Genomic DNA, 21,416 nt, shown 5'->3' with positions numbered 1-21,416 from the left:
GGTTTTTCAACGAAGGCAAATTTGGTGAAATTTTACGAAGCGGGACTTTAGCGGCGGGCGATTTCGATCGAGGTCGTTTTGTGTTGATTGACATCTGTAGCTCGTTTCGAAAAGGAAAAATACTTTTGAAGTGCTTTTTTGTTGTGATGAAGACGATCACCGCGGGCGGGTTATATATCCCCTGGGAGCTCGCTAGCGCGCACTTACTAATTGACTTGGCCGCGAGCCGACCGGCGCTCGAGAGGAGAGATGAGTGTCGCGCTTAGTCAACTCTGTGGATGGATCCTGAATCTGGGTCTCGAATCCGTGGCGTTTTTTTGGAGCACGGTTTGCTCTCGGGCGCCAAAAACTCCACGCGCTTGGGGCAGGAAAACGGCTGCTCCGGGCGCTGGAGCAGGAAAAGTGACGAGGGGGAAAGCGCCTTTACGCTCTGCGCGGGAAGCCCAAAAAGCATTAGCGCGCTTTATTTTCTCGATGGCCAAGGGGTATATTTGCGCGACCTGATAACAAACACTTGAAGAAACAATTGATAGATTAGTATCATAAATCAATTTTATTAAAATTTTTTGATATTTTTAATATTTTTAATATATATCCGTAGGGATTCTATCGGAAAAACGGCGCGTGGCGCGGCCGTTCGCACCCAAAATCGTCCTATGCTACTTTGTTAATTTCGACATAATTCCAGTCAAAAACATCATAAAATAACTACAGCCTTCAGAAATTGCTTATAACTAAGTGAAGTTACAAGCAGTCTTACTTTTGAAGTAGCAAATAAGCTTAGAAATCTCTAATTTTTCGAAATGTCCAGAAACAGATATCTCTCAAGCACCTGTCAAAATCTTGGGACTTTCCAAAAAGAAGAACCTCCCGAAATTGTCCGTTTGTTGACTGGAAGTGAGGACCTGAATCGCGAAGAATTTCCGGCTTTGAGTTTTGGTTACTCTATTCTTTCTCGAATTTCTCGTCTTTCTGGATAATATGAACAAATGTTAAAAAAGTGAAAAAAGAAGTTCCGTTTTTTTTGTGAGAAGAAACGGTATTTCGAGTTTCGAAGAAACTGGCTCGCTTTTATACGCTATACCGGCTATTGAAAGACAGCAAATAATCTTTAAGACGTGACTTTCAAGAAGACGATTAATTTGCAAAATACAATTGTCTGACCTTGGCGAGTTTGACCGGCAGACAGAAAGAAAGATCTTCGTACTTTCGTTGCCAGGGAGACAGTTTTTATAAGATTTTACTTGGCAAAAAAGCGATTTTTTTAAAGTCCAAGTCTCTTCAAATTAATTTGGCAGTACTTATCGTGATCTTCCTCGTCGATTCGGCCAGTTAAAAATAAAGTTCAGCTCAGTTTCGATCCAAAAATCGGGGAACCATCAATCTTTCAAATCTTGCAAATTTTCGTCTTGAAGATCAAAAAGATTTTCAAATTTGCACCGAAGAGCTCTCGTAAATTGTAGTCTCAGGGGTCTAAATTCGCAGTGCGAATTCGCTTTATTGCGAAGCGATGCGAAGCGAAGCGAATTCGCTTTCGCTTCGCTTCGCACTGGAGAAAAGAATTCGCTTCGCTTTCGCTTCGCACAAAATATCAAACTCTCAAAAGCGAAAAAAGCGAAAAAAGCGAAAAAGTGACATTATTTATGAGAAGGCAGTTGCTTTTCACTCTTTATTATGGCGTCAATAAGAATCTCAAACACTTGTGATGTTGTCAACAGAACTCTTGGCAACCATTCGTCACTTTGAATTTTTCAACCTTTTAAAGTGCCGAAAGGTACCTAACTTGAGATGGTTGACTTTAAGGTTTAATTCTTATAAGCAAGTTAATGTCACAGTAGCCTGAGGCTTAGGGCCTGCGCATCTTATTTGAAAGATAAGAGCTTGCGCTCTCTTAGAAGCTTCGGAACCTTAGTTTGGGCCTTATAATTCGGCAAAACAATAAGTTTTCGGGCTTTCCTAAGAGATCGTCGCCTTTTGTATCAAAAACTTTTGTGAATTTAGCCTTTAATATCGTCGATTTTATAATTATTGAATTTCTCTCAACCCATGGAAATGAAATTTAACCTCGAAAAATTTTCGCTTTTTTTCGCAATTTTAAAGAAATTTTCGCTTCGCTTTCGCTTCGCACTGGAAGTTCAAATTCGCCTCGCTTTCTCTACGCAAAAAATTTGAAAAAAAGTTTCGCTTTCGCTTCGCTTTCGCACTGGGTTTTTGGCTGATATTTAGACCCCTGGACTGCCAGTCTGAAATCTGTTGATTGCGGTTGCCTTTTTCTTTTCATCTTTTTCAAGGGAAGGATGTCAAGATTCTTTACATTGCTCGTTTTAACCATTGCTTTTGATGTTTTATTGCCAATATATTTTTTAAAAGTTTTGCATTTCTTTTTCCCACGCATAAAGAAACCAGGAGGGGCTTGAATGACGCGTTTTACCGATAAACTTAAATTGAGCTCTCAGGGAGGTCCGTCTCTCATACAGCAGATCATCTCCAAAAAAAGAAGGAATGCAGCCATTTTTAACGATTTTTCGACGATGAAATTTTCGCCGCGAAAATGAATGACGATGACTTTCGCTCCCAGCAAACTTGATTGATTCCGTTAATTCATCAAAATCTGTTTAATTTACACCCTCTCGCCGGGGAGCTTTATTTTTAATTTGGCGAGAAAAGGAAAGAAAGAAATCGTCTTCAGGCAGAAAAACAACTCCATTCCTTTCCATGATGAAAAAAAAAAGTTTGACCATCCAAACAAGCGAACTTCCTGTCGTGAGCCGTGATATAACACCGCGGCTTAGATTATTTATCAACATCATTAGTCAGCTGGAAAGCGTCAAAGGCGCACGCGCGGTAGAATTTTCCACCTGCGCTAAAAGAAAGAACGCTTTGTTCCGGTCAGTCTCACCTGTCCATCATTTGCAAAATTAGGCCTTTGATCTTTTCGAATTGCGGAAAAATTATTTTTAGGAGAAAAAATGACAGTTTTATGACATCAAATCCGTCAAAAAAATGATGCTTTTTCAAACAGCATCTATGAATAATTTTCATGATCAAAGTTCGCCATTTTCCAGGTGCTCCTTTTTCCAAAATTCTGAGGTTGGCAAACCCTGACTCAGATTTTCTGGACAGAGTGCCGTGCCCACTTTTCTGAGAACAGTCATAAATTGGCAATAATTGTCAAAAAATGAAGGATTCCAAATACAATCACTTATTCAAAAATCAGCTGGAAAAAGTGGGTTTACGATGTTTGCCTCTTGATTTCCGACAGCCCTTAAAAATAGTAGAAATAGAATGGCTGGCCATGGCATTTTCACTTTTGACTGACACTGTTGACATTTTGAGGATCGCGAAAGTGAAGAGCGAAATTCATTTCGACTGAAGAATCTTTATATTAAAATCAATTTTTGGCTTCAGGACCGAGTTTAATCAAACCTTCAAATAGAGTAATAAGCTAATCTTCTCGATCGGGGCTCCGCTAAACCTTCAAAATCCATGTCAAAATAATGACATAGTCGCCAGTGCGATCAGTGGGATAATGCCGGTATTTGAGCCCCCAATTACGCACAGCACGAGATTGCAGTTAAAATCGGGCGAATTATCCCAAGTATAATTTTCGATTTAGGATGCGCTCATCAAAATTTGAAGTGACATATTTTGATTGTCGTAAACAAAGCTCTTTTCCCATCCTCGTTGAAGTTCAAGTGAAGGACAAATTTGTTCGGAAGCAAGATTTTCGGACATGTAACATGTTTCAAAACTAGAAAAGAAGTTGGAAGAGGTCTTTCATAATTAATCAGATCATCATTCAGTTTGGAATTCTCAGACTGTTCCATATTTTCTGAGGTGACTGTCCGGCTCCCATCCATTACCCAGATAATGATCGACAGTTTCGCCTTCATTATTCACAAGTTAATATAATATAATCGAAGACACAGGCAGAAGATTTGATTAAAAATGAGATTCTCAGTTATTTTTGCTATTTTTACTACTGTTTCTGGCACCTGGTTTCCTATCAAAAAATCGACGAATCCAGTTACAAGTAAGTTAAGGGAGTTCATAAGGGTTAGATCAATGATCTTTAGACTACCGGATGCGCTACTGTATCTCAAACCCTCGCTGCCGACAAATGATGGCTTTCAAAGCTCATCAAAAACAAGCAAGAAATTTTCTTGGCTGAAAAAAAACGAATAAAAATCTTTGTAATTCTGTTGATTTGAACTTGTCGATGGGTTGGAAAATTGAACTTATTTTTGCTTGCTCCAGTCGAATTTGAGATCGTATTGGATGTTCCATTTTTGGCCAAGGCAACGGAATAGATTTCTGAAGAAAACGGTAAGAAGGCTGCTTTAGGGAGGGGAAAACCTTAGGAACATATAATCAGGCGTTGCTTTGAAGGGTAAATTGCGGCAGTAGTCGACGAAGATGACGAATTCCTTCGGGAATCCGGAGAGGTAGTCGCTGAAGTTGGTGTTTTTCTTTTTGTCGTGAATTGCTTCCAGCTTTTTGAACTTTCCTTGAACTAAAAAATAACGCTTTATAATTTCCCCCGATGAAGAAGCCCTACCTTGAATATTTTGCCAAGGAAGCTTTCCTTTCAAAAAATAGACGATCACATATGCTAGGGATTCCATATCATCTCTTCTTGAAAGACGAGTTCCTCATTCAAATAGTCTTTTTTCTCCATTTTCATTTCCCTACCTCTATGAGCATTGACAGAGCAATATCTAGGAGTGCCGATGATCCCTCGACTGCCTCTAGAATCGTCTTCGAGAATGTGGTCGAAAGGTTGATTTCGCTTTCGGAAGAATTTCGCGATGCCGAAGTCGATCATCATCACGGTTTTAGACATGTGGTTGAGTCCCATGACCAGATTGTCTGGTTTGATGTCACTAAAAGGGGGAGAGTGAAAGTCCTTCTTCTTTTCATAAATTACCGGTGAACCAGCCCTTTGGAATGAATACACTCCAATCTGCACAAAAGTTGTTCAATGAGCATCAAAATCGTCTTTAGCGAAAACGACTTGTCGCAAAAGTTAAAGAGATCCTCGACCGTCGGTCCGAGCAAATCCATCGCCAAGTAGTTGACGCTCAAAATATTGTCCTCGCCGAATTTGCGCAAATGAGGAAAGCCATTTTCCGATCGGAGGATTTCGTAGACGTGGCTTTCGAATTTTAATTGACCGCGGAGTCGCTTCGGCTCGACCTATTAGATTGATTGGAAAATAAGGAAGAAAAATCAAGGAGGAGTACCTTTATTGCTACGTCGACCGAGTTGCTGTCACGTGACAAGTCTGCTCCGAGGTATATTTCGCCGAAGGATCCTGTTCCTTAGAAATAACGGTTATGGTCGGGGTTAGGGTTAGGATAAAGGTGCTCAATCGAAAAAAATTCAATAATTTTCACTAAAACTTTGGGCTTCCAAAATTATTAAAGAAAAATTTATTTTTCAAGCGCAAAATAAAAATCTGAGGAAAAATTTGTCTCCCTGTATGTTACATAATATTTTCTCACCTATGAGCCGCACCGTTCTGAATCGATCTTCCAAAACTTTGTCTTTCAAGCTGCCCTCGTCCTGAAAATTATCATTTAGTCAGTCCTTTTCTTCGCCAAATCTCTCTTTTACGCATTTATAAAATCTCATGAAACTGGCGTCGTCCAAAAATAATTCAAAAATTGATCTGACAATTATCCCCGCGAGAACGAAACGAAAAGTAAAATTATCGAAAAAATAAGATTTCAACACGCTCCGAGCGGATCCGGGCCAGAAATAAAAGAAATTATCATGAAAGTTATCATGATGATTTTGGCTTTGAACACTTGTTTTCACAAGGCTGGGAAATTTTACTCAAAGAGGAAAGGCCCTCCTCATGGATGTTGAAAAAATGTCTTCAAATATGAGAAAATTTGTCTCTTTTTTGGCAAAAAAGCGACATCAGCATTTCACTTTGACATTGGTTAGGGTAAGGGTTAGGGTTCAACTTTGGGTTGAGCTAAGATTAGGGTTAGGGATCGAATTAGGGTGAGGGTTAGGCTAAAAATTAAAGTCGGGCGAAAAAACTTCGGAAATTTCAACAATTTTTTTTCCGATTTTTTGACCAATCGGATGTCTGTATTCGGTCGCTAGACCATCAAAGCTCCGAAAAAATTTTGTTCAAAATCGATTCTTTTCGATCAAGCCCCCCAAATTTCAGGTTGTTTAAAATAGGAAATCGTAGGTAGTCCCCATAACTTATTGGCCATAAGGATTCTGTGTTCATCAAAAGAAATTGTATTGAAGTTCCGGGTCACCTTATTTTGCGTCATTTCATTTTGACAAGTCGCAAAGTTGACTCTGTTCTGCTCAAGTTCTCTTTGTTGTCTCCTGTCCTTTGATACCATCATTATGGCCCTTTCAATTTCGCCCAGAGCTCATTATCCCTTCTCTTCGTCTTCTTTTTTTTTGTTTGGTTTCTACGGGCAGTTAAACTCGAAGAAGGGCGGCTCTCTTCATTTTTTTTTTTCTGATTTTATCTCTCTTTTGTTTAATTGACGAGCATATTGAAAATCTGTATAATATTCTCCTCTCCGACAATATAATATGCGCATGGGTTTTAAAAGACGGAGACATGACGTATTTTGATACTTGAAAATACCACGTGAAATTTGGGAAGTGGGAAAACTCGTTAGTTCGGGTTTAAAATTTGGCGCATTACCAAAAAGAATGAAAATAACTTTCAATTCAGGGGCCTTTTTCTCAGGATCAGCCAATTATATCATTTTTCGAATGAAAAAGGTGACGAGGGAGGGGTCATTAAGGACCCCCCCCCCGTCAACACTTTTCGAAAAATTTATTCTTGGAATTTCAAAATTTTGACCCCGGAAATGGATTCTTTAGGTCAAAAACGATTTCGAGGCGTCATTTTTGGGGGTCTATCTCGACTTCTTCACCCTCAAAATGGCGTTTCAAAATTGGACTTTTTGACGGAAAATGACGAAAAAATACCAAATTTGCTAAAATTTTAGAGTTTATCGGTCAAGAATTGCTCCGAACAAGTTTTAACGATGTATGAAACTTCCAGGCACACTCAGAAGCCAAAATATGGCTTTTTTGAAATTTTCGATTTTTTAGGAAAATTGTTGACGGGGGGAGGGGGTGGTCATTAATTCCAGCAAACCTTTCTGAAGGTATAATACGAAAATCGCCGGTCGTTCTTCATTTTTAAATGTCAATAATCAAAAGTCAGTTTTTCTCAGTAAAACTCTGGTCGAGGCAAACATTTGAAATGCATGAGAAATTGAGACGTCTGGCTATTTACTCTGTGAGCAAAGGCATCTTTTCCCAGCAACCTGCCGTCATCGATAAGAGTTTTATCTTTTGATTTTCTTTTTCTTAGCTTACCATTTTGGAGAAGCATCAAAACGGCTTTCTCTGAAAAGAAGCTTACGAAAAGACATTTCGTTGCAGATCTATCGAGCGGGAAAACAGGTCTCAAGGGGATTTGTAAATTGGATAAATTGCTATGACTCGTTTTTTTCTAAAAATGAAGGGCCATAGACTATGGCCCAAAGAGTCGCTTAATAAGATATTTTAGCTATAAAAGAACTCCATAAAGATTTATCATCAAGAAAAAACAGGGCGACACTGGTGAATCGCCGAATGTAGCTGAATGTCGCCGAATATCGCCGAAGATGAATTACCATAAGAATTTTCGGGGAAAAAATTTTTTTTCTATCGAAAATATTCTTATAGTAATTCATCGAATGTCGCTCAATGTCGCCGAATTTCGCCAAATGTCGCTAAATCTCGGCACTCATTTTTGAAAGAGAGTTTTTCAGAAGAAAATTTGTTTTTTTAAGGACCCCCCCGTCAACAATTTTCGAAAAATTTATTTTCGGAAATTCAGAATTTTGACCCCGGAAATGGATTCTACAGATCAAAAAACGATTTTGAGGCTTCATTTTTTGGGGGTCTATCTTGACTCTAACACCCTCAAAATCGCGTTTGAAAATCGGACTTTTTGACCAAAATGACGAAAAAGTCCAAATTTTGCTATAATTTCAGATTTTAATTGGTCAAAAAGTGTTCCGAACAAGTTTTTACGGTGTATTGAACTTCCAGTTACACTAAGAAGCCAAAATATGGCTATTTTGAAATTTTCAATTTTTCGAGGAAAATTGTTGACGGGGGGGTCCTTAAAGCCTGTATTAAAAAGTGGCGACATTCAACGAAATTCAGCGATTTTCATAGAGCGCCCCGTAAAGGGGTTTTCGTATCGTGCAGCAATGATATTTACCCCCTTTTTAGCAAACAATAAAAAAAGGTCTTACGTCACGTGAGTTTGTGTGTGAGCTCAGTTGACGCAACAGTTCATTGAGCAAATCACACATAACGTCGCTCCAGGCACAAGCTCGTCCTCCTTTTTTAATTTCAAAAACGAGGCGAGAAAAAGCGGTAAAAACTCGCGAAAAATGAGAATTGCATTGTTTGGCGCAACTGGTGCTACAGGAGCTCATTTTTTAAGACTCGCGCTAGAGAAAGATCATGAAGTTGTCGCGCTCGTCAGATCGCCGGAGAAGATCAAAATCGAAAGTAAGAATATTCTCAGGAAAAAAATGGATTTTTTAGTTGTAAAAATTGATTGATGTCTTAAATAAAATAACCAAAATTTGTTAATTTTGAAAAACTTTAAGCAAAATTATCAAAATTTTCATCAAAAAAATCTGCTTTTATTTATTTTTTTTTTAGATCCAAAGCTCAAAATCGTCAAATGCAACATCTTCGATCAAACAGATCTTGCCCAGCATCTCGCAAATTCGGACGCTGTCGTTTCCTGTCTCGGCGGTTTTCCGAAAAATCCTGAAACAAAAATGACCGACGGGTATTCCAGGTCAATCGGGCCAATTACAGGAGCGATGAGGACGCAGAATATTACAAGAATTCTTGTCATGGGAAGCTGGTACAATAACAACAACGGTTCTGATGCTGGATCGGGTCTTGGCGGCTATTTTTTGGTGAGCACTTTCTATATTTCGATTCTGACGCCTTTTTTTAGCGATTTTTCCTTTCAAGCATCATCGGTCGAGTTCTCGAAGACATGAAACGAATGCGCGAAAGTCTCAGAAAAGACGCGTCCGACCTCGCCTGGACGATGGTCAATCCACCTGGCCTAACAAATGGACCGCTCACGGACAGGAAAATGGAGTATGAAGTGGGTGATAGAATGGATTCCAGAAAAGACAAAGGTAAAAAACTCAAAACCGGCATTCTGCCTGAAAAAGAAATTCAGGGGTTCAAAGAGTGAGTCGAGCAGACGTCGCGAAATTCATGCTTGAAACGGTCGAGCAGCCGCTGGAACCGTCATCTGACATGTACCAAGCGCAAATTGCCATTGGTTAAAAATTGCAATAAGAAAGCCTTCATGATACTCTTATCTTTCCAATAAATGATTTCTCATTCAACTCAAGCTGATAATTCAAAGAATGATGGAGAATGAAATTTATTGACATTGTCTTTTTGCATCTGATTATCTAAAATGAATAAAAGATAATAATAATATAGTTTATATTATTATTTTTTAAATTATTATCAGAATTTTTTCGAATTTTCATCTTTATTCTCGAAAGTTAACGAAAAGCGAAAGAAACAGAGAATTTAGTTTTCATCTCGCTGGACGCCGAATGGGTAGTTTGGTCCTTCTCCGGTGACTTCATGCCAGTTGATCAAGTTGTAGCTGTTCCATGCCGAGTATGTTTTTGGTCCAAGGCCGTCATCTTCTCTTTGGAGGAAGTCGATGCCGCAGTCTTTTCCGGTGTTGCAGCATTGTCGGCAGACGGATCCGTTGAGGCCGCCTTGCCAGTGGGGCTGGCACTGCCACTCCTTCAGCGGAAGGCCTTTTTCGAGGTAGTCAGCGTTTTGGTCGTGGTTGTCTCTGCATGCTCGGTACCACTTGCAGCCGGTGATGATCTGCTCGGGCCCGTCTTTTCGCTTTCGGACTCCGATCTCGCAGACTTGCTCGTTTTCCATGCAGGAGTCGTAGTATCCGTCGTTCTGGCAGTCCTCCCAGCTGGTAGAGTTGCAGGTCCAGCACTCGTTGACGTAGTAGGGTCGGAAAACCGGTTGGTAGTATCCGCTTCCTCCGGTCGATCCTCCTTGAGCCTGAAAATGAAAAATTAATTTTCGAAATCGAAATCTTTCTCTTTTCAATTTTGGAAAATTTTTTCGTTAAAATTTGACTTACTGAAACAGCAGCGACGATTCCAAGGAAAAGTTTCATTTTTAGTCAGTTGGTTTTTTTTAGCTTTTTATTATCTAAAAAGCTGAGGAAATTCGATGATTTCTTGGTTTCTCGACGCTTCGAATTCGGTATTTATGGCGACGTACAACACGCGCTCACTAGGCGGCGCCAATGCATTTTTTGTCTAGTTACCATCTAGTTGTCACGACCAATGTTTAGAATAATGAAACTCTCTGAGAAATTTTTCGCTTGAAAAGACCAAAAAAAAAAACGGAGATGCAATTTGAATATGGCCAAAAATGGCCATTTTCGCCAACCATCATCACTTTGACGGCCTCTAATGCAGTAGTGAATGTTAACATAGGAAGCTGATTCTACCAAATTTGTTCCATAAGAAACGAGATTTCAGATGAGCTCTTCATCAGCCCCGTATGGAAGGCCAGAAAAAAGAAGATACGGTTCAAAGTTCGGGAAATCCGGGGGCTAATCCCTTAATCCAATAAAAGTTTTTCTTAAAAATTTTCTTGATGATACTAACCCTAACCTAGATTTAGACAAGATCAACAATTGTATTATTTGGCGAGAGTCCTAACCCAGCCCCCCCCCCTAACGCCTAACTCAGGGACTTCGCCCCCCCGGGACCCCGAAAGTGATCTTCAAGCCCCTATTCCTAATCCTAAACCGAGAATTTTTTTTCCAAACTCGAAAGAACAAATGAGTATTGAACCGCGTTACCAAAAATGGGTCGATATGCGTCTCGAGGTAAAAAGGTTTGTTTCTCTGTTTGTAGAAATTGGAGACCTTTCGTCATTTTCCAAGGCCAAGGTTCAGGTTCGGTAATCCATGTCGTGGAATAATCTTGTAACAACATCTAGTTTCTTGCATTTTTTGGTTGAGTCTGCATCAGTAAAACATGGCTAGTCATAACAAATGAACTAGCGCTTTCCACGAGTCCATTCCATTTTTGGGAAACATGTTACGATACAAACTAAATTGTGAGAGAATTGATAAAAAAGTTCTTTCGCGGAAAAAATGGCCGCAAAGGTTTAACCCGAGCGGCGATGACCTCGAGAAAAAATAGAAGTGTTAACAAGAAAGCAATAAAACTTTCTCTCAACCTTCTGCTTTTTTTCGATCTTGGCAAGAAGTCTTGGAAAAGTTTGTTTTGAAGAATTATCGATTTAAAAAATCAATGATTTTTTTTTCATTTTTTTTTCTTTTTCCGGTAAACATTTTTAAAATAATAAGAAATAAGAAGTTCTTGAATTTTTCCAGGATTTTTAGTGGTTTTGTCTTAAGGGTGTCAACAATCTACCGGCCAAATAAAACCACAGGACTCAGTTCGACGGGGTTTGACTGGCCGTTGGGCTGCTGACACCCTTGAAGCACACCCCTGAAAAATCCAGGAAAAAAGCTTAATACTTCCTTTATTTAATTAATTTCTCTTTTATTTGATTGGCCTAGCGACAAAACGCGGAAATCTTCATTGTTATCAGAGAGGAAGATGTTTTTCCTTATCACTTGAGATGGTTGAAAAGTTTCCGCTTCCCTTGAACTTCAGTTTTCAGCGCAGGAAGCACAGTCGTCTGATCATGACAGTGATTCGCGGATTTCAACAGTCCGCATGGGGCGCTATGCCTTACTTAGCCCCAGGGTTCAACCCATACGTGCAACTTTTTTTCAAAACGAAAAATTATCTATTCAAGAGTCAACTCAAATTAAAACACCGATCAAAAACAATGAAACTAGTAGTTCTTTTTTTAAGCAGTTTGCTGGCAGAGACGATTAATTTCTTTGTAAGTACAGTCATTTTTTTCTTGTCTTTTAAAATTTATATAGTTATTTAATCTTATATTTAAGCAGCAAATTAAAAAAAAATTGTTCTTTAGAGTTCAATTAAATTATTTCATAAATTTAAAATTTAATAAAGAATTAAAAAATAAAAAAAAAATATTTAATTTTGATTAATTTTTAACTCACAAATCATAAAATTTCATTGAGAAATCGAGAATCTAGTTTCTCAATCGCTCAAAACCAGGTTTCAGACCTTGTTTTTCGTTTTGACGTCAAAACATATTGCTCCGAATTGGCGCGAAACCAAGCCCCCCTAAATCACCCATTTTTCCTGTTGACAGCTCTTTTTTGCTATTTTTATCCTTCTGCAGAGGGTGCTGACAGGCCGACATCAAATCGCTTATTGTGGCTAACTCTTCCTTTTAGGACTTTCGTCAAACAACGACCGCGCGAACTGGTAAGTGCTAGAAAGTATATTTTTGATCGTGTTAACGGGCTCAATGCACGTTGCTGGCTTATTGACGCTATTTTGAGCAAATCAAGTTTTATGCTAACGTGCGGGTTGAGAACGGGCACCACGTGATAAACTTGCGCAAGCTGCAGTTTCTTACTGTACCTTTTTATTCCAGAAAAGCCATCTCAATATCCTTCTTCTAGGTCTTGCCCGAGCGACAAGAAATTTCGAGAGCGAGTTGTACGAGGCGGAAGAAATTGGATGGACAACTGAACCAGTTCTTCCAGCTACAACAACTCCGGCATCAACAACAACAACCACTACTACAACAACAACGACAACGACGACAACTACAACCACCACCACTACCACCACATCAACAACAACAATGACCACAACATCAACATCAACAATGGCGACACTTCCCTCAACGACAACTCCAACAACGACTGTCTCACCAACAACGACAACAAAACCAACAACAACTCCTCCTCCAACAACAACAGCTTTAACAACAACAACAACAACAACAACAACAACAGTCTTACCAACAACAACGAGCCCTTGTTGTACTACGATTGATGAATTCGCCGCTATCGCCAGACATGGCAGCTATGTTGGAGCTGCTCATAAAGAAATTGAAGGTAAATAGCTTATCAAAATCACAGTATAAACAGTTACTTCAGAGGAAAAGGAAAAAATGGAGCAAGATTTCTTGGAAGAACTTCAGCTTGGAAGTAAATATTTTGATATTTCGATTGATTTGAGCACTGCAAATCTTCGTTATGTAAGTTTGAGATAACCTGTTCCTTCTTCACTCTTTTTTTAGCTCACTCATCTGTTCAAAACCGAAGCGAATTTTAACCAATTCAAGAAGAGATGGAACTTCTGCCACAAATTAAAAGTCAATAAGCGATGTAAGCCTGTTTTTCTCACTCGAAAATGCTCAATTTCTCTTTCAGGGAATATTTACAGACGTCGCCGATGCAACTTCGTTCTCTCCGACAATCGTCTCAAGCTCTACAACGAGTTCAAGCAAAACCGCGGTCGCTATACTCGCCATAGAACAAGAAATTATCGACGAAGAAACTAAACTTCTGAGAAGAAGATTAAGAGATTTAAATTGTTCTGAAAGTTCAAGGTGGCGTAAATTTTTTTCTTTTGTAAATAAATTTGGTAAATTCTGTACATAAATCTATAAAAATAAAATCTCAAAAATAACATTTTGTTTGGAGTAGAGTTGCAAATTTTGATTAACTTCTGCTGAGCCGAGCTGACATGATCTGAGTGAAAATTTCTCTGAGTTGAGCTGAGCTGAGCTGCGTGATAATTGTTTGAGCTGAGCTGACCAGAACAGATCATTTTCGAAAATCATTGAGCTGAGCCAGAATTGCAAATTTTGTGAGCTAGCTGTTACAGAAATTATCTGCAATTTTGAGGTGAGGGTCAGCTCAGCTCAGCTCAATTTAGACTTCAGCTCAGCTAGCTCAGCTCAGTCTATTGAGCTCACAAAGATGGAACCACAGCTCACTCCACTTTGTGTTGGGGTCAAAACTTGGCACCTAGGAAATACGGGCAAGGTCTCCAACTGAGCAAACAGGATGCAAGGCTCCCACCGACAAGTGCTAACACCCGTGGAGGCTGCTCAAAGCCCCGACTCAGAGCAACTCTCGGTGTGAGATGTGTGAACCCTTCATCAAATACGATCTAAGGGCACTCTGAGCCCAAGATCAGGATCAAGCTCAGCCACGGATGAGCCACAAAAGTGAAAATATGGAAGAGTATAAAATAGAATTTGATGAAAATTTGCCCAATAGGGTAATCGAGGGCGTGGATTCCGAATCTGAAGTCTAAAAAGACTTTTAATGTACACCTAACCAATAAACCAATACCTGATCAATTTAAGGGGGTCCCACACGATTTTGCGAAAGTCGGAATTCGAAAAAGTTTTGCTTCATAAACTACGCCCCTATCTTTATATTATAAGGATTGAATGAGCGAAAAAGTCAAAAAAAAATTCGTTGTTTTGACATCTGATTTGGATCGCGTTGATTTCAATATGAAATTTTTGAATTTGAAAAAGCTGAGATACGCTTCTTTAGATTACATCATCTCTTCATCAAGGTTTGATCTACCTGTAGATGAAATTATTTTTCAAAATGTCGGCGTGAGCGCCGGTCAAAAATGGCCAATTTCGAAAAAATCGTGTGGGACCGCAAATTTTATAAAAATTTTGTACATTAAAAGACTTTTTCGATCTTAGGTTCGGAATCTACGCTCTCGATAACCCTAATTTCATCAAATTCTATTTTTTACTCTTCCAAATCTTTACTTTTGTGGCTCATCCGGGGCTCAGCTTATTCCTGATCTTGGGCTCAGAGTGCCCTCACACATCTCACGCCGAGAGTTGCTCTGAGTTTGGCCTGAGAGCAGCCTCTGCGGGAGTTATCACCTGTCGGTGGGCTCGTTGCATCTTATTTGTACAGCTGGAGATTTTGCCCGGACTTCCCGGGTGCAAAGTTTTGACTCCAACACAAAGTGGACAACTCAGCTCAATTTCGACCTCAGCTCAGCAAGCTCAGCTCAGAAAAAATTTCGAAAATTTGCAACTCTGAGCTGAGCTGATCACCTGCTCAAAAAATTTGCAACTCTGGTTTGTTGAGAATATTCGCTACATGTATACTGTAAATTATCCTTTACACTTCAGTATGGTTCTCATTAAGTCACACAAAGCCATTGTCTGTTTTAAATTTATTCAGGCGTTCTTTAAATCCAACCCGAAATCACGCCACAAACGATTATTCTGCGGCTTTATGGAGCACGGATTTAAATTTGAATCGAAGCAATCTTCTGAGGACAAACTAAATAATTCATCATTTTGTCGCATATAAATCGACGAAGCTTCCGACTTCGCTCAAACAAAAAGAAGTTAGAAAAATAACACCATGAAAAGTAAGATTTTCAAACTAGAAAAAATCGAGAACTTACAATTTTTTAAGGTTTATTGATGGCGATAATTAGCTTAACTTCTGGCTCACCAATGCCTGAAGGTATGAAAATTGCTTTTTTCGGAGAAAATCAGGAACCGACAAAAATTTCCACAAATTTTGCGTGGGCGGCTATTTGGGTTATGATAGGCCGGTTAGCCGAATCTATGCTTTTGATTGGTCAAGATTTTTTGTGGGTTCCTGACATCTCCCAAAAAAAAGGGAATGACGCTCAAATCGACAAAAAACGACGACAAATGATTTTTAAAATCTGATTGGCCGAGCGGCATAATGAGGGAATTTGATTGGTTTTCTATTTCACTAAGATTTTTCGGCCAAAATTTTCGTTTTTGTCGATTTTGATTGAATTAAAAATACCATATTTTTCATTCACGTCGCTTCATTCTTCAAATTTCAGTAAATTGCGATTCATCATCCGGCCTTGGCTGCTTCAAAAACTTCTTCGAACAAGCAATGCAGGACGATCTCCGCTTTCGCACCCAAAAGCGCTCTCCTCTCAACGATTTCGACCTCGTCGACTACCTCGACGGCAATTTCTTGTACTAAATACTTAATTTCTCCGCGTCGCATTGATCAAAGAATAAATTCAACAATTGTCAATTGTCAATTTTCTCTAGAACGAGTTTATTGATGAGCTTCGTTTTTTGGAAAAAAGTTCAGTTGTGAAGTTAACTCATTCGCGCTTCTTTTGCTTTTTTCTGGGAGAAAATGGGAGTTGAGGGAATTGTTTTCATTTTTCAATGAAGACTTTTTTCTACTAAAATATCGATAGAATCAAGAAAACGTCGATACTATCTTGTCAATTTTCTAACAGTAAATTCTCTTTTTGAAAACAATCATGAGAACTTTATCCTGACCGCTGAAGGCGCAAAACACACAAAATCTCCAAAAAAGACCAGAACCGCTACAGGCTCAGAAGGAAGAACAAAATCTCAAATCTTCGCCGATGGATCCGACGCCGCGAAAAAGTCCTCAGCCACCGGTGAGTTTTCCTCTCTTTTTCCACGGTCTAGAATTGCTCCTAGCTCTCCCTGAACTTCGACGAATGAGAGCATTTATCGACTATGCCGATTTGGGCTCAGCAACCTCTGTAGAAAGCCTAAGTCAGGGTCTGAAAAAAACTGAGATGAAAAGCCGCGAAGCGGCTTTTTTAAAAACGAAGCCGCAAAGCGGCTTCGCCAATATTACCAAAACAATCTGTCAAAAATTCTGGCGAAGCCGCGTAGCGGCTTCGTTTTTAAAAAAGCCGCTTCGCGGCTTTTCATCTCAGTTTTTTCAGACCCTGACTCAGGCTTTCTACACAGGTTGTTGAGCCAAGATGCCGATGCTCCTGAAAATGAGCTTGCTGTCCTCACCGAGTAATGAGAAACTCATGATACTCCTTATTATATTTGATAATAATTTTAATCATGTATAATCAAATAAAAAAACAAACACTTTCATATAAGATTCTTTATTTACAAAAATGCATGCGGAAAAGAAGAAGTTCTTATTCGAGAAAAGAGACGAGATTTTGGTCCAAATTTTGGTTCAAAATTGGTTCAGCGGTGAAACCATGAGTTTCTGGGTAGAAGTTTTGATACTGGTTCATATTTGGCGGGGTGTAGAAAGGTTGAAATTGAGAAATCGGCTCGAATTGGTTTTGATACCCCAGATGGTCCAGTGGGTAGATCGCGGTTTCGGCGAAGATTTGCGGCGGATTTGCTTGATTCGTGCTGTCTGGTAGACTGTCTGGCGTCGGCGAGACGGAATACGGTTGCTGGGGATATTCGACTGGGATGGTGTAGGAGTCGCTGGACCAGGAGTTTTCATGAGCGATGATCGGAATCTGATTGGTGCTGCTTGGGCTGAGCGATCGCGGTCGTTTTGGAGCAGAAGCGTTTTGATTCGCTGAGCGCTTTTTGGCAGGCGCTCGCTCGCGGAAACCTTTGGCAAAGGGGTTGTGAGCGATTTTGAGCTTCGTGACTGCGGTGTTTTGGTAAGCTGTGACGGCGATAAACGATGTTTTTGGGAAGTCGAAGGTGGAGAAGGGCGAAGAGGAGATGGCGGAGAGGGAGGAGCATTTGATCACGTGGACGCGGGGGCGGTACTTGTGCATGGAATTGAGGACGATCATGTTGGGGTCGTTGATCAAGTTGTTGGTCAGTTTTGCGCCGCGGAAGGAGATCTGAATTGAAATTCGAGGCTTGGAATCAAGGAAGAATACGATTTGAAAAACCATAAATTTGAAGATTTTTTTAAGATAACCAATTTTTCTACTTCATAATCATTGATAATTTATCATCATTTATCATACACAATATCTGAGTACCCAAAAGACAATTAATAATTATTTCAACTTTAATAAATTAATGCTCCTTACCGTTTTTTGTTGCCAATGATCTCCAGTATTCGGCGAATCCGGGTGGATGAAAAATCTTTTTGGATGATTTGGCTCGCATCTTCCCCCGAGTTTCCATTCGCCATCTGAGAATTTGTACCGTTTTTCATCGACATTGGCGAAGTCCAAAATGACGACGTATTTTTCGTGTGGCTCCATGCCGGAGATGTTGACTTTGATTCCAGGAAACATTCGGCGACCGGTTTTTGTGATGATCATTTCTGTTCCAACCTGAAAAGGGGGGTTAATAAAGGCGGTTCAATTTTCTCGTTTTGAGTTATTTTTCTTGATTTTTTACGTTGTCAAATGCATCCCAAAGGTCTCTTTCAGCCAATTTGACGTTCAATTTCGGGTCATTTTGCCTCTGGCCGATTTCGATTTGCCCCAAGGCGTCGCTTGAAAAATCATAGGTGAGAAAATTTTCCATGTTCTCGTCTTATCTCTTGTTTTCTTGTTTTGAACCGGAACTAATTGTGATAAACAAAAATTCTTGGGCGGGTTATATATGCGTGAAATCGCGGACAAGTCCAATAAAATCGTAATAGCGCCCAAGGTCGGAAACAGCTGTTCAGGTGCAGTCAGTGGAGGGGGGATCCTTATCGCCCCGCGGCGAGTTGAAGGAAAAAACATATCCGATCAGATGTAAATGCTGATCGCTTTGTTATGGACCGACAGAGTCACAAGGTCATCCTGATTTTTTTCGCGGAAATACTGATTTTGATGATGAATTCTTTCCTTGGACTTACAGTAGCTGGCCAAAAAGTTTATTATTTTCGGCTTCTGAATATTTTGATTCCATCTTTCTTGGAGGAAATTTTGCTCACATAAAAATGAGAAGTTTTTCTGGTCTTTCCTCAGTTTTAAAAATGAGATTTCTTCTTTGCATTTTGCTCGCCTGGTCATCTTTTTGTCAGGACATTCTATCCCGATGCAAAGAAATAAGTAAGAGAAAGTTTAAAAATACGAATACTTTCAAATTAATTTAGCGGAGAAAAAGCTGGAGAAATGCCTAACTTATTGTCATAAGCGGATTTAAAATAAAGATGAATAATTTTATTAAATTTATTAAAATCAATAAAGCCGAAATATCGACTGCACAAGAAAATGCCGCGCAGATTTCACGGATGAAATTCATGAATGTGACGGTTTGTCAAGGTCGACTCTCCCTTTTCTGGAGCAGAGTTATAATGAAACACAATGCATTTCTGCTGGACATTATCTAAGAGGAAGAGATGGAAGGGATGGCCGAGATGGACTTACTGGAGAAAAAGGGGCAAGGGGCCCAATTGGCGAAAAGGGGGATATTGGAATCGGAAAGCCTGGTCCTATCGGTCAGCCGGGAGAAAAAGGAGAAAGAGGACCAGTTGGCGCGAAAGGAGACATCGGAATCGGAGAGCCCGGCCCTAACGGACCAAAAGGAGATGCTGGTATAATTGGCAAGCAAGGTTTAATTGGAAAACCTGGAGAAAAAGGAGAGTCAGGCAAAGCATGTGAGCCAAAACCTCGTGTTGCTTTCAGGGCTGGACTTACGAGCACATTCACCACTACCAACAAAGTCATTCCGTTCAAAAAAGTATTTATGAATCTGAATGAAATCAATCCTGATAATGGTGCGTATGATGCTTCAACTGGCATATTCACTGCCCCCGTAGACGGTATCTATTTTTTTACTGCTAGTCTTCAGGGACTGTTTTTTAACCCCTGCCCGCATGGAAAATTTGTGACCCCTGCCCGCATATCGACCTACGCGTAGGTCGGGCCTTTTTAGGGTGTTTCGGCCGTGATAAAATTTTTTAAAGGACATAGAGGGAAAGATCAAAGTCTGAGCTATCTTTTGGACATAATCAATTTTCATATATCAAATATCAAATGTCAACAAATGTCGTTTTTTCGAAAGCATAATTTCGTTTAAAAGTCAATTTACCTACGCGTAGGTCGATATGCGGGCAGGGGTTAAAGGAATCCATTCTAAAACAGTTGTAAAATTATTAATTTGTTTAGAGTCGACTGGCAGAATTAAGTCCTCTATAGAAAAACTTTCTTAATTTCTAAAAACACCCAGTCAAGTTTTGGTGTTTTGCCAAAAAGAGCCTTATTGCGGCAGTCCTAATTGTGGCAGTCGACTGTAAATCAGTTTGCATTAAACGAAATTATAAAATGAACAAAAAAAAAGAGTCAAAGCTCGTCTTCTATGTTCAGAATTCGCTACAATGGAAAAAATGCTGCATTTGCCCGTGCAGAGGTTGAATAAAGGATAAAAAAATCTGAATAACTCAGGATTGTTTAGACTAAATCTGAAACGTTTACAGCTTCTTTGTTCCTTGTACTTGAAGAGAATGATAAAGTTGATGTCATTCTGAATTCAGGCAGTGTTTACGCCTCTAACTCTCATTCATCAGAATTTGAAACATATTCAATGTTTTCTGGATTTCTTCATTCATAATAGCTGTTGCCTATAAACATGGCCCATGTTCAGTCAGAGTTTGCAATTTTACTGATTTTTTCTGAGATTTTCCCTTAAAACTGCACAAACCAAGAAATGGAAGTGATTTTGGATAGCCAATAAGATTGCTGTCCTTGACCTACCAGCCAATCAAAACCCAGATTCAGAAAATCACATATTTTTGTTCCGCAACAACAAATCGGGGGGGGGATCCCTTAAAACCGTGTGATTGAAATTCCTTAAATTCACTTAATAGTACAAATTATTTTCCGGGTTTTCGCCATAAACCGTGTTATTGCAAGCCCTGATAGTAACAGCCGATGTTACATGGCATATTTTTCTGGTTATTCGATTTCCTTTATTCTTTGCCTTCAGCTCACATCCTGTAATAGATTCTCACTCGAGGCTTACTTTTTAAGTTGAACAAAAAAATGTTGAAGTTTGATATTCATTCGGGTTTCGTTATGATTGTTTTCGGAATAATATTTTTCTCCGTAAGTGTATGAAAATAGCGCTTCTGCTGGCTTCGCGAATAATAAATAATAAATAAACTTCCATGAACTGTTATTTTCATTTTGCAAAATTCTTAAAATACACTTCCATGATTTCAATGCTTTCACTGTTGTTGGCAAATGATTTCTTGCAGATTGGAGCTCTGGTAGGCCAAATGTGGCCAAATGAATGACCAAACAAAAAACGCCATAATAACATGCTTTGAGATATTTTGTTATCGAAAAAGTTGGTGATGATTTTTGGTAATGAAGCAGGAAGCAAAAATTGATTCCGATGAATAACTTATTCAGAATAAGTTCTTTCGTTCTAAAGCTTGACATTACAGTAACTGACCAGAGCCTCTGGTATTTTTGGCTTCATAATGTTTTGATTCCATCTTATTTGAGGAAATAATTCTCGCTCTACAACGAGTACTTTATCTGATCCTTCCTCAGTTTTAAAAATGAGATTGTTGATTTTAAGTTTACTTGTAGTGTCAAGTCTTTGTCAGGACATTCGAGCAAGATGCAGAGAGAAAAGTAACATATTGATTTATAAACCCCTTTGTTGACTCAAATTCAGCTGAAGAAGTGCTGGAATCATGCCTATCTAATTGCCATACACGGATTTTAAACAAA

The 21,416-nt window shown here is 39.3% G+C and overlaps 5 protein-coding genes and 2 long non-coding RNA genes across 8 annotated transcripts; 4 read left to right on the top strand and 3 right to left on the bottom strand.

Moving 5' to 3' along the window:
- Nucleotides 1–3,803: 3,803 nt before the first annotated feature.
- On the bottom strand, nt 3,804–7,217 carry LOC145695630 (casein kinase I-like). 2 transcript variants are annotated; one of them, XM_081772633.1, is made up of 8 exons: nt 6,282–6,485; nt 5,505–5,565; nt 5,244–5,320; nt 4,928–5,196; nt 4,693–4,883; nt 4,559–4,651; nt 4,357–4,513; nt 3,804–4,314 (listed from the first exon to the last, which is right to left on the bottom strand). In XM_081772633.1, the coding sequence occupies exons 1-8, from the start codon at nt 6,372–6,374 to the stop codon at nt 4,239–4,241; spliced, it is 1,017 nt and encodes a 338-aa protein (XP_081628759.1). In that variant the 5' UTR covers nt 6,375–6,485; the 3' UTR covers nt 3,804–4,238. The 2 variants fall into 2 exon arrangements, with proteins under 2 accessions (XP_081628759.1, XP_081628767.1); XM_081772641.1 differs by lacking the exon at nt 6,282–6,485 and adding an exon at nt 7,148–7,217 and having other exon boundaries at nt 3,812–4,314.
- A 1,147-nt stretch (nt 7,218–8,364) lies between these two features.
- Nucleotides 8,365–9,431, top strand: LOC145695711 (flavin reductase (NADPH)-like). Its single transcript, XM_081772720.1, has 4 exons — nt 8,365–8,562; nt 8,719–8,984; nt 9,026–9,215; nt 9,260–9,431. Exons 1-4 carry the CDS (start codon nt 8,442–8,444, stop codon nt 9,367–9,369), a joined length of 687 nt encoding a protein of 228 aa, XP_081628846.1. The 5' UTR covers nt 8,365–8,441; the 3' UTR covers nt 9,370–9,431.
- Nucleotides 9,432–9,470: 39 nt separating this feature from the next.
- LOC145695757 (uncharacterized) lies at nt 9,471–10,328 on the bottom strand. The gene is made up of 2 exons (XM_081772778.1): nt 10,211–10,328; nt 9,471–10,128 (listed from the first exon to the last, which is right to left on the bottom strand). Exons 1-2 carry the CDS (start codon nt 10,244–10,246, stop codon nt 9,625–9,627), a joined length of 540 nt encoding a protein of 179 aa, XP_081628904.1. The 5' UTR covers nt 10,247–10,328; the 3' UTR covers nt 9,471–9,624.
- Nucleotides 10,329–11,899: 1,571 nt separating this feature from the next.
- Nucleotides 11,900–13,663, top strand: LOC145695693 (uncharacterized). Its single transcript, XM_081772696.1, has 6 exons — nt 11,900–12,003; nt 12,428–12,458; nt 12,659–13,099; nt 13,142–13,242; nt 13,285–13,372; nt 13,418–13,663. The coding sequence occupies exons 1-6, from the start codon at nt 11,947–11,949 to the stop codon at nt 13,546–13,548; spliced, it is 849 nt and encodes a 282-aa protein (XP_081628822.1). The 5' UTR covers nt 11,900–11,946; the 3' UTR covers nt 13,549–13,663.
- A 1,664-nt stretch (nt 13,664–15,327) lies between these two features.
- Nucleotides 15,328–16,021, top strand: LOC145695836 (uncharacterized). Its single transcript, XR_014133779.1, has 3 exons — nt 15,328–15,407; nt 15,455–15,505; nt 15,861–16,021. It is a non-coding gene; the product is annotated as an uncharacterized LOC145695836 (long non-coding RNA).
- Nucleotides 16,022–16,135: 114 nt separating this feature from the next.
- LOC145695825 (uncharacterized) lies at nt 16,136–16,904 on the top strand. Its single transcript, XR_014133776.1, has 4 exons — nt 16,136–16,183; nt 16,307–16,445; nt 16,489–16,535; nt 16,790–16,904. It is a non-coding gene; the product is annotated as an uncharacterized LOC145695825 (long non-coding RNA).
- Nucleotides 16,905–16,915: 11 nt separating this feature from the next.
- LOC145695622 (T-box-containing protein 2-like) lies at nt 16,916–18,347 on the bottom strand. Its single transcript, XM_081772620.1, has 3 exons — nt 18,142–18,347; nt 17,826–18,074; nt 16,916–17,630 (listed from the first exon to the last, which is right to left on the bottom strand). Exons 1-3 carry the CDS (start codon nt 18,268–18,270, stop codon nt 16,953–16,955), a joined length of 1,056 nt encoding a protein of 351 aa, XP_081628746.1. The 5' UTR covers nt 18,271–18,347; the 3' UTR covers nt 16,916–16,952.
- Between the last annotated feature and the right edge of the window lie 3,069 nt (nt 18,348–21,416).

This window comes from Oikopleura dioica, chromosome 1 (genome assembly GCF_907165135.1).
Source record: "Oikopleura dioica chromosome 1, OKI2018_I68_1.0, whole genome shotgun sequence".
Classification (NCBI taxonomy): Eukaryota; Metazoa; Chordata; class Appendicularia; order Copelata; family Oikopleuridae; genus Oikopleura; species Oikopleura dioica.
The sequence above is the reverse complement of the archived record's forward strand: the minus strand, read 5'-3'. Positions and strand labels throughout refer to the sequence as shown.